Here is a 12,009-nt window from a genome sequence, read left to right on the forward strand (position 1 = left end):
AACTTTTTCATTCCTCTATGTGCAAGGAAATTTAAATCACCTACATTTTTGACATGCTACCAAAAGAGAGAGAAAGCTGCTGAATTATGGCTCCTAAGTATAATCTTGCCCTGTGCTTTTTTTTGTTTGCTTGTTTGTTTCCCCAAATATATGAAAGACCCTCTGTGCTGGCCTAGTGAATTCCTTTGGAACTTATTGATATACTAAAAATGTGTTTATCTACCAATGAAGAACCATGAACTGAAAGGGTTGTTAATCAAATCTACGTAGCTGTGGCAGGATATAATGAAACAATCAATAGGGGAAAATGCACTTGCATCAATAACTTAAAGTACCGGGGACATCAAAACAAATATATAAAGATTAGTTGGGAAGAGAAATATGACAGCATTTCTGATTATTGCTCCTTGCACCCCCCCACTGTGCTGGGACCTTTTAGAGTCCCCTCACCACATCAGCCACCTTCAAACTCATACATTCAAGGATTATGTGGCTATAATTGTCCCCTTTCCAAAAAAAAAAAAAAAAGCTTTTGTTTTGGGGGCAGGGAGTGTTTTGGTTTTGATAACTTTATGGAATTTGGTACTTTCTTTGAATTATAAAAACGTCGCTTTTCCTAAAGCAAGACGTTAGGAGGCTTTTTAAACTATTGAGAGATAACTCAGTGAAGCAATCGCAGAATGTAATCGTATTTCAGATAGTATGTGAAAATCTGAAGTGAGCCACATTAGACTTCAGACCTCCCCCACCAGGTTCATTTGAGCTTCTGCAGTAGATACTGTTTCTGGGTGCCACAGCCACAGAGTTCTGGATCCTACAGGCCTTTTTGCACGCTCACTAATGGAGTACCAAAAACAGCAATGACACAAAAACAACCTATTTTTAGTCCAGCTAAACTTGGTTTTGAACAACCCTTCCCAAAAAGCAAGCCTCTTATTTTCTACTTGGTGGATGAATTTTTAAAATATCATTATATCCTCTGTGTTTTATAAGAGAGGCAGAGGGGTAAGGGGGCTCAGACCCTTACATGTTCGCTTCTAACGAAGCTGCACCTTTCTGGTGGAGCACAAAATTAAGAGTCATTACCCAAAGTAGTGTAACGAGACACTTTGGAAAGGTATGAAATACTCTGTCCTACCAATATATCTTGGCTGAGTACATTTCTGTTTTATCTCAGTGATTCTAACACCACCCAAGATCAGGAACATCCTGTGAAAATATGGAGTACACAGCTCGCTTTGGATTTTGCTTGCCAAAGATTCCCTTTCAGTTTTAACCCCATCTTCTGAGTCGAAGATATGACGTCACACACATGACGCTGCATCTCCGATCTGAAAAATGTTACGCTAAACAAGGGAAGACTTGAATTACAGCTACATATTCCCTCCGACACCTATGTTATTAGAACTCATCAGATCACTGAAAATATTCCAGTCTGCATTCTAAGTACCAAAATCCTGAGTCCATCTAGAGGAATTTCTCCCGGGGAGGGGGGGTGCGAAGGGGTTGCTGCATATTTAACTAAAATGAAAAATTTAAGAAATTTTCAATCACGCTTGGTAGCTAATTATTGTAGACTAATTCAAGTTAAATGAGAAGCCCCTGTTTTACTCATCAAGCCTAAAATATAATCATCATGTCACAGCTAAGGAAAGTTACGCTTCTTCAAACTGATCTGCTTTTTAAAGACTATTGTCTTAACTGTGTACACAAGAAGCTAGCCTGCTTCCCAAACTCTTACAGCACATAACCAACGAACCGGCAACCGGAGAGTGGGCAAGGATTGCCTTTCAAAGTGAAAGCTACACAGAAGGCATTAAGAAATCATTATGAAAGCAAACAGGTATGACTCAAAAAAAAAAATCTCTTTTTCTTAATACTTTTAGACTAAATCCAGAGAATTATTTAAACATTTTCTCAGGTCACTCCCCAGGAAAATATAGCATTGTATACATTTATAATTTTAACTTCCGGTGAGATGTCATATTATGGCAAATGACCTTCTCATCCCTGCTATTATTAAAAATAAACTGTACCTTGTTCTAGTCTCCCCCCCACCACACACACACACACAACTGGTAGAATTTATGATATCAAGAGGTCAAAGGATGCCTTAAGCTGTGTAGTTTTTCTTAAGCTCTATGACCTTGTTTGTAAAATGATATTTGATGTATTGCTTTATAAAAATCATTAAATTGCTTTAGAAACATAGAAAAGATTATTCTCCCACAATATGAAAGTGTGTAAAGTCAGTTCATTTCATAATGGGAAAATCAATTTGGGGTGGCATTTTTGTGTATGGGGTCTAAAATAAAGTTTTGAGAGAAGTTAATCATTTCAAACATGTCCTAATTTTGTGCTCCATACAACTGTTGCTTTCACAGTGCTGCCTGTAATTTAACATTTAAGGGGTCAATGTTGCACAAGCAGACAGGCCTTATATACTGGTTTTGGGGATTTTTTCTCTTTTCAAAAAGTAAATTCTAATAAATACACATGCAAAACTTATTACAGTTCATACTTTCCCTCACCCCTTCCCATCTTTTCTTTCCTGTGATGAAAATGGCAGGAAAGGATATCCAGGGTATCAAAGACAATTTTTAAAAACAAAACACCACTTAAGACATTTTTGTTTTGGTATCGTTAAAAAAAAAAAAAAAAATGTTACTGAAATCGGGCTTTTGTGTTTCTGCTCGGCAGGAAAAAAATTTTTAACAAAATACAATGTGTCCAATTGAAAGGGAATTATCCTATACAATAATCAAAACCAGTAAAAAAAAAAAAAGACCAAGACTAAAAAGTATAAATGTGGGTTCACTCTGAACAATCAACCAAGAAATAAACAAATCTTCAAGAAAGTCCAATTTTTCAGCAAGTACTTGAAATAGATTTCCATAGATATTTATTATTTTAAAAATACATTTCATACCCTCGTGTTTTCTACCTGGTTCACAATGAAATATGAGACTAATAATCAAAGTGAGCTGTTCTTAAGTTCAATCTTGCTGATAGATTTTGAAACTTGCAACAGCTTAATGATGTGCATGTTGTACAACATACTCAGGCAATGGCTTACCTAAAAACAAATTTGAAATATGTATGTGGACCCTAGTTCCAAACCTTCCAAACAGCGCCAGTGAAAGAAGATCACCTCCCTTATTTTAAAGGGAATATTTTCAAATCGCAATCAAGCAAACAAGTTTCAACCCTCTTCGTAAACAGGTCGTGGGTACACCACGGATAACTTTTCTCTTTGCTCTGATTTCTTTCCTCCATCCAGGAAAGCTGTCCTTTTTTTTTTTTTTTTTTCCTCCTGCGACTGAGGTCTCCAACTACCTAACCAGCTACTTAATTCTGAAACGGAACTACTTCTTAAAATTTAAAGAAGAAAAAAGCTCCTGTGTCTCATTAAAACGTCAGGCCCCTCTTTTCTGACTGGGCTCATAATTGTATCTTTTAAACCATAACTCAACCTAAATGTATACTGCTGGACTCCTCGCCTGTTGGGGAGCTTCAGAAAATGCCGTCGATGTACCTTTAAGACCACAAGCTCGCTCATGCTGCCTGGCTTCTTGCCAAACTTGGAGGCGAAAGCGGGAGCATTTTTGCAAAATATCCTCTAACAATTGTCGCTCCCTCTTCCAACACACCACCACCACCACCGCTACCACTTTTTTAAAATCCGTGAAGTGGATCATCTGTGCTCTCAGCCCATCTCGCCACTCCTGGAGAAACTGTCTTAGCCCCCCCCTTCCCCCACGAACTCCCTCTGCCCCAGGCCTCCCGCGGGGGAGAGGCCCAGGAGGTTTGGGTTTCACAAATTTGGCCCACTCTGCACCAGTTTCCCCGGGGCACCTTTTTGCTCCCCCTGAGGCACCACCCCCGCCTCCCGGGGCCAAAGAAAATTGAGCCCGTGTACTCCCCACTCAGCACCCGTAAGTCATAATGCGCAAGGTCTGAGTTCCCCGCAGAAGGAGCCGTCGAGCCATCATCTTCCCCACGCGGCCGGAGGGCCCAAGGGCTTGTATTGCTCACGCGCTGGGAAGGCGGTGCTCAGAGCCCCGCCCGCGGTTGCGAGTTCGAGTTCCAGCCTCCTTGCTACTAAGTAGCCAGTTTCTTGCCTCCCCTAAAGGTTGCGGCCCTAGACTACTACTCCTGCGGCGCGAAATTAAGAAACTTACTTGTTTTGTCATGGAGTCAATGAGGCGCACGTAGAAATCCTGTTCGGTCCTTATGCCTGGGGGAGGGGGAGGGATAGGGAAACAAGGAGAATTAAGTGAGAGGGGATCTGCGCGAAAACAAACACACAAACACACAAAGAATGGGGCTCCAGGCTCAGGGAATTCCAGCTGTCCCGGAGCAGCACGGCCAGGACCCCCGCCCTCCCCTTCCCCATGGTCCAGAATAGGGCCTCTGGCCTAGCCCTAGCGCTCCTGCAAGCCAGCCGTCCAGCACCGCCGCAGTCCATGGGGCAGGACCCCCACCTGGCTACTCTCCCTTCCCAAGGCAGGAGCCCCCTCTGCACGCTCTCAGGGAGCCACCAAGAGACTTTGGGCCTGGAGTCTGGGCTAAGCGGTGGAAACCGGCCTTAGGAGAGGAAGAAAAAAAGGGGCCCAACGAGGGCCGAGGAGCCACACCTTGCCCCCAGGTAAGCACAGGCCCAACGCGCCCAAACAGGCGACTCCAGGCTCCTTGGGTGAAACCTCCTCAGGCGAAACTCAGGTAAGGCTGCTTTACCCCGAGGATGGTAGTCAACGACTCCATTTTGCTGGGGCTCTTGTCCACCTGGAGTCCCCCGCACCCCCTGCTCTCACCCTGAGCCCCAGGGTGCCGGACCGACGGGGGGCCTCACCATTGCTGTAGAGGAGCTGCAGCCGGTAGTGAATCCCATTATTGGTCTTCTCGCTGTTGGCTTCCTGGGTTGCATCAGGATGCAAAGACACAAGAGACGCAGAAGAGAGGTCGGCGTGAGCTCGTGGACCGACTTCGATGCAACTTTCCCAGCCCGGACAGGCCCGGGAGCAGCAGAAATTGCGGGCAACTGTGATCCCTCTGCCGCCCCCAACCTGACCCTTACTGCTCCCTCTTCCCTTCCAGAAAATTCCGTGGGGCGCGCACAGGCGATCCCCATCCCCTGGGGGCTCAGGCCTGGGACAGCAGAGGCAGGAGCCGCGCGTGGTCGCGCGGTCAAGGGCGGGTTCATCCCGGGCGCCCTTGACTCTGGAGTGTGAAGCTGGGCTCGCCCCTCTCCAGCCCTGGAGGCTCAGAGCAAACTTTTTTTGGAACAGAACCTCACCGACAAGGAGCCGGGGTTCGCCCAGGCAGGGAAGTGCCTGGGGAGACCCCCGCGCAGGAGGGTCGCGGTTGCTTCGCACGCGCGCAGGAGCGAGCCTCCCCAAGCGCCTGGGCCTGCTCCCCTGCGGGGACGGGGGGCAGCGGCCCTGGGCCCACTTACTTTTTCTTTCTCCACGAACCCCACAAAGGCTGTCCTCTCGATCTCCACGGGCTGGCCCTGTCTGTCGTAGAGGGCCAGGACGAAGTGGAAGAAGTTGGATTTTCTCAGGTTGGAAGGCGGCTGCTTCTCAAAGTGAGCCCGGGCCAGACCCACCCCGCTGCGGCCAAAGACGCAGAGTTAGACGGCTAAACCGAACCCCGACCCGCGCGACCCCTGGTCACCCCATACACGCGCGGCTGCTTTGCGCCCCCCCCAAACGCCCAGTGGGCGCCCCCCCACCCGGGCCCACCCGATGGCGGGATGTGCGTGTTCTCGCGTGTCCTGTCCTCCACGCGGAGCACGGGGCGCCCCCCCCCAACTCAAAGAAGCGCTGTGAAAGTTTTGTTTGGGTTTCACGCGGGAGGTAAAACACTGTAAGCATTTACTCCGACCCGACGCGCGCTGCGTGGGGAGAAAGGAACGTGGCCCACGGTGAAGGCGAACCCGCGTTCTCGGAACAGGGCCGTTCATGGACAACTTAGCGGGAGGGGGCACGGGCACTGGTTCCTGCCACCCCCTCGGAGCTCCCGCCTCAGCTCCGTGGTCTGGTGAGAAGGGCTGGGGACACGCTCAGCCTCTCGCTGCCGTAACGGTCCTCCAGGAAGCCTCGCGCGCCCCTGCCCGCCGCGGGCGCTCGGCCTCAGGAAGCCACATGCTCCCCACCCCGCCATAAAGCCCGTGGAGAAGAGGGACCTACGGGTAGAGCTCGGAACTGTCAGGGTGGGAAAGGGAACTGGGGGTGGTTCGTTGTGTTTTGTGTTTGTTTTTGTTTTTTAAAGACCTATCCTGACAAACTTTCGCTGTTCCGCAGAAATCCTGACACTCGTTCCAGAAACCCTCAGGGCCAGGGCTGCGGGCCGAGCGCGCCCACCAGGGGCAGGGGCTGGGGCGCCGGAGGCGCAGGGCGGCGGCCACTGACAGCTCGACCTGCCCAACACCAGCACGCGCGCTCGCACACACGCACACGCGCGCACACACACGTGTCACACACACACACTTTCACTTCGAGCCCAGCTGCCCAGCTCACTCTCACTACCTACCACCCCCATCTTTATACATAGCGGGGATGGAAACGGCGTGAGCGACACTTGTCCGCAGCCCGGAGAAAATAAGTGATGTAATTAGTCATCTTCCTTCTTCCCCTTCCGCCCTCCCCGAGCCCGGCGAGGCCTGGGGCGCCAGGTCTCCCGCTCCCCGGAGCCCCGCTGGAGGCCTGGGGGGGGGGGGGGCGTTTCTCACTTGGGACCAGGAGTCCCCAGAAACAGGGCTGGAGGTGCCCAGGAAAGTGCCCCCGTCCGTCCATCTCCACGGGCTGCGCCTCGAGGCGACACAGTCCAGCAGCATCCCCGGGGCGCGCGGGGAGCGCGGCCAGAGGGGCCGGGGCGCCGAGGGTGGGAAGCCTTCAGGAGGCGCCAGGGTGAAAGTTGGGAGCCGCGGTTCTCCCGGGTGGGCAGAGAAAAACCGAGGGGAGACCCGAGAGGAGACTCAGGGGCGAAGTGCGGAGAGAAAGGCGGAGAGAAGGGGCGTCAGGGATGGAGAGAGGAGGGCGGAGGGAAGGGAAGGGGAAAGGGAAGGAAGGAGGGACGGAGGCGAGAAAGGAAGGAAAAGAGGGAGTTTTAAAAGGAGGGAAGACAGGAGGGGAAAAAAGGGAAGGAGGGATAGAGAAGGAAGGAAGGAGGGAAGGAGAGCGGGAAGGGGAGACGGCGGCCAGGGGGGAAAGCGCGGTCCCGAAAGCACAGGCACCCGGCATCGGCCGGGAGACGCCTCTCGCCTCTTTGGCTTAAAACGAAATGAAAACAGTCGCGGCCCAGCCGGGGAGCGTGCCCGCCGAGCGCGGGCTCCCCGCGGGCGCTCCGGGGCCTCGGCCGCCGGCCACGGGGCAGCCGGGCGGCGCCGCGCGGAGCCCCGGGGGCGAGCGGAGCCCGGAGCGCGGCGGGCGCTCTCCCCGGCCCGGCCGGCCCCTCGCCCGCGGCCGCCGCCGCCCCGCCGCCCGGCCCCGGCCCCGCGCCCGCCCGCCCGCCGCCCGGCCCGCGCCCGCGCCCGCGCCCGCCCGCGGCACCCACCTCTGCGCCGCCGTGTTGGCGTCCAGCACCCCGGCGCCCTGCATCCAGGTCCGCACCGCGTTCATGCCGCTGCCCAGCGGCTCTTCCTTCATGCTGCTTCCACTCCGCTGGATGCTTTCCTGAATCCCAAACATGAAAACAACCTTTTCTTGTGGAAAATCTCCTCCCCCTTGAAAATATTAAAAAAAAAAAAAAAAAAAAAAAAAAAAGGAAAGAAAAACGCCAGCCAGAGATTTTTTTTTTTTTTTTGAGACGATGAACTCGCGCTGGAAGATCAAGGCGGGCTAAGAAAGCAAATTTTTTAAAAATGTAAACCGTCGCTCAAAACTGAGCGATAACCCGGAAAAAAAAAGGCAGAAAAAAAAGAAGGGAAAATCCAACGAAAAGACCAAAATAAAAAAAAAAAAATAAAAAATGAGATGTATGCTTGGCTGTTGGGGGTTGTTTGGTTGGTTAATTTTTGGTTTGGGTGCTTTTTTTTTTTTTTTTTTTTTTTTGCTTTTTTTTTTTTTTTTTTTGTAATGATCACAGGCCGGTGGAGGGCAGGAGGGGCCGGAGTTTCCTTTCGCGGAGGTACCCTTCACTTGAAGACGCAGGAAGAAAAAAAAAAAAAAAAAGCCCTGATGGCAATTTAAGAAACAATAGAGTCAACTCGCGCTGCCGGCTCGGCTACTTCAAGTGTCATTTTCCACAACCAGGCAAGTTTTTTCCTCTCTTTTTTCCCTCCTTCTCTCCCAACCAAAGATGTTTCTTCCCTTCAGTGCGTATTGATGAGGAGGACGCCGGTGCCGGAGACAGAGACACCCGAGCGGGCGACTGGGATGGGGGGAAGGGGGGAGACGGAGGGAGAGAGGAAGGGGGGGAGGGAGAGAGAGAGAGAAGGAGAGGAGAGGGAGAGAGAGGGGTGGACCCTGCCGGATGGAGATTCTGTTTTCTCCCCGCTAAAATAGGAGTGATTTGCAGGCTTTCCCTATGGAATCCAGTTTGACTCTCCCCAGAGCTAAACACAGGCACACTAACCCCAAAGGGAGGAGGCGGGGCCCGTGCCTCCCGGGCCCGCCCCCTCATTTGCATAACGTCATTCTTCCGCCTCGCCGCAGCCAATCGCGACCCGGGAGCCTGCTGGCTGGCTCCGCGGGACCACGCTCCCTCATTAGCATCCCTCTCGCGGGCGGCTCAGGGGAGCCGGCCCAAGTTCCTTGCAAAGTGGCGAGCGCAGGATCGCTGAGCTGCGGTGTCGGAGCTGGGGAGGAGCGGGGCTGGGCTGGGCAGGGCAGGGCAGAGCCTGGCAGGAGAAGGGGGACAGAAGGAAAGGGGAAGGGATATTTTTCTCAGGGATTTGAGCTGGGGTCTGCATCCCGGACGCTGCGGTCCTTTATAACATCCTCGCGGCTCCCTGAGTGCGCTCGGGGCGCACCGGCTGCGCCCTCCCAGGGCCGATGCCGCGTCCTGTTCCGCTGTTCTGGGACGTCGGGGGCAAAAGTGGAGGAGACGGGAGATCCTGGGCAGAAAAAGCAGGACGCGCATGCCAGGTGCCCACCTCTTCGCTTTGAGGAGGGGGTGGTGGGCTGGAAAACGGGTGCTGGAGGTTGGGGCTGGGAGCTCGCGGAGGGCACTGCCTTCGCGCTGGGAGGGGTGTGGGGGACATGGGCTCTGCCCCTAACTTGGCCTCTGAAACGCGTCTCACTTTGGCCGCTAGCCTTGAGGCCGCAGGCGTTAGAGGAGGTGTCCTCATGTGCTCACTTCTCTCGAGTAATCCGCGGATGCGTAAAGGTGAAATGAATGCTCTCGCTGGAGCTGTGACGGGATGCGTTTTGAAATTGACTCAGATTGGATTCCCCAGCCCCTCTCCCCCGCCCCCAAAGTAGTTTTCCATTAGAGTAACTATCAAAAGCAACAACGGTGCCTCTGATGAGTTGTTTATTTGGTGTAGGGCTTTCCTTATCCCCATTCTTTTTGTTAAAATCAGAGACTTGAACAAACCCTCCCCAACTTCCGCCCTGCCGTATGTCAAGTGAGAGACTGAGGAAAGAAGGAAGGAAGAAGGAAGGAAGGAAGGAAGGAAGGAAGGAAGGAAGGAAGGAAGGAAGGAAGGAAGGAAGGAAGGAAGGAAGGATCTCCTACCTCAGACCTTTGGCATATATGCTTGCGGCTGGCAAAGGAAATAGCTAGATGTTTCTGGGTAATGTGCCCCATCATTTTTTAGCAGGTTGTAACCTCTAATAAGCACATGGTGAACTTCTGTTTCATTGCCCTCAAAGGAACTCCCTGACTGCAGCCAAATCTGCTAAGGACTCCTTCGGGGAAATTCTTTGCCAGAAATCCAGGTCCCCTTTCTGCTGGCCTTGCTTGGCCCTTTGATTTAGGAAGCCCATGGGGTCAGTGATGGAAAAGTACACATGCCCATGTTGAATGGAATGGAGACAGGCAAGAGTTACGCTTTGGCAAAGCAGGAAAGTGGGAGCCACTTCCTGATTCCCAAACTGGATGAGAAAGACTGTGTTCCAGGCCTGTGGGTACATGGCCACTGTCCTCAAGCACTGCTTTATCTCCTATGCACAAAGCCTCCCAGCTCTCATACCATCTAATCAGAACCACTAACATGCTAATCACTTTCTCCCTAGTACCGCGATTAATGCCATCTCTTCCAAGACACTCCTGGAGAGATCTGTCTGATCCATCAGGATTCCCACAGCATCTACCAGAGTTCCTGGCACACAGTAGGTGCTCAAGAAGGATATGTTGGTGCAGAGAAGTGCAGGACTATAGGTTTGTGGGCAGAAGAAAAGAGGGAGTTGGACCTTCTCTGTCTCTTTAGAATTTAAACGCACAATTGAAACGGCCTGCTGAAAACTTCCCAAGGCTCCAAGCTTAACCTCAAGGCCCAAAGGGCCCCCAAGATCCAATCTCTTCCCCTGCCTGCTCTCAGGTGATCCTTCAAGAGAGACCACCATCCTATCACTGAGTCCCAGACAGCCCTCGCATAAGATCCAGGGCTGTCTCTCAACTGCCTGAGCCTCCATTTTCCTGGGCAGTAAATAGTATTCAGGACTCCAAGTTGAGTCCAATGAGGTATATGCCCCAGTGACAGGGAATACACAGTGGGGTACAAGATCACTGCCAAAGGGAGGTGGCAAAGGCACCAGAGAAAGGGGAGATCCAGCAGCTCTGACGACCATGATCAGTGTAAGGCACAACAGATGGACCTCTGGGGCATCGTGGAGACTGGAGAAGCACTCTGCAAGTGATGTGTTTGTTCAAGGGCCTGAAGCTGCCTGATTCAAAAGAGAAATTGGCCCAGAGAAGGAAACTTTCAGCAGCCCAGTTCCTGCCCCAGAGCCAGTAATGTCCAAGCACTAAATAAGAGGAGGCGATCTCCTCCTCTGCCAGGCCCTAGAAGGGGGAAGAATGCAAGAGTGCAGGAACTTTTGATGAGACGAGTGCCCTTTGGCTGTGTGGGGGCAGCGGGCACCTCATCTGGGATGGTGAGCGTACTTTGTTTTAATCGAGCAGAGTGTATCCATAGCTTTTCTTCTGGTGTCCTTGTGCTTGCAAACCTGGCTTTCCTACCCAGTAGTAAATATCCAAGTGAGAAGGAGACTAAAGAGAAGGGCGGGAAAGAGACAGAGAGGGACGACACCCAGGCCAGCAGAATCCTAGCTTTTGGGTGAACTTCCTCAATAGTGAATATTGAACTTGCAACTGCAATTTTAAACTTTGAAAACTCCCTTGAAACACTTTTCAATCTTCCCTGAGGTAAGGTTAGCACCACCCCCAGAAGGCACAGCAGGCCTGGGGAGGGGAGGGGAAGGGGGCTATAAAGTATGTAGGGAGACTGGTTTCATCCATTTTACGTTATAGTCACTTCTCTGGTGAGGAGAGATTCTTGTGTGTATAGTCTTGCCCAGGCTTTATGGCATATCTGTGATAGGACTGTAGGGTAGCTGGTAACCGTGATCTCCAACCCCTCCCATCAGCCTAACCACATGGGAGGGTGGGATAAACCTGCAGATGTCCAGGTATTGTCCAGATCTGTGGAATTAGGGAGGAAGAAAGTAGGGGGGGGGGGGCTGTGCATGAGAAAAATATACAGCACAATGGGTTTATATGTGGAAGGAGCCATTGGGAAGGCTTGATATTTCCCCCCTGGACTGAATTCTCCAGCTGAGCTTCTCAGAGCTTTTTCGCTGTGGAAGTGAGCGTCCTCTCGGCCCCTCCCTCTCAGTTGCTCCAAACTGTAAGTAGGCCGGGCGGCCCGGCCCTCGGGTCTCCCCCGTCGGAGGTTCTCAGGCCCCGGAAGCAAGTCCCCCCCCCCCAACTTTGAAACCTTCTGGCTCCTGGCTCCTATCCCAACTCTCTTAACGCACTGGGAAATCAAGTCCCTTTCCTGAAGGGCAACAGTCCACGCAGAAACTCACGGGGAGGGGGTACAGGTGGAAACACCTCCCCCTC

At 51.8% G+C, this 12,009-nt stretch overlaps 1 protein-coding gene across 4 annotated transcripts in view; it reads right to left on the reverse strand.

The window, feature by feature from the left end:
- The window catches only part of EBF1 (EBF transcription factor 1), a 368,046-nt gene extending 360,278 nt beyond the window's left edge, over window positions 1-7,768 (reverse strand). For all 4 annotated transcript variants that reach the window (XM_081137080.1, XM_081137079.1, XM_081137078.1 and 1 more), the window contains exons 1-4: window positions 7,558-7,768; window positions 5,456-5,612; window positions 4,853-4,916; window positions 4,182-4,237 (exon numbers count right to left, since the gene is read on the reverse strand). In XM_081137080.1, coding sequence (XP_080993206.1) covers window positions 4,182-4,237; window positions 4,853-4,916; window positions 5,456-5,612; window positions 7,558-7,691 — 411 coding nt within the window. In that variant the 5' untranslated portion in view covers window positions 7,692-7,768. The remainder of the gene's footprint in view (window positions 1-4,181; window positions 4,238-4,852; window positions 4,917-5,455; window positions 5,613-7,557) is intronic.
- Window positions 7,769-12,009: the final 4,241 nt, after the last annotated feature.

The sequence above is a fragment of the Miniopterus schreibersii genome (genome assembly GCF_964146895.1).
Source record: "Miniopterus schreibersii genome assembly, chromosome: 4".
Lineage (NCBI taxonomy): Eukaryota > Metazoa > Chordata > Mammalia > Chiroptera > Miniopteridae > Miniopterus > Miniopterus schreibersii.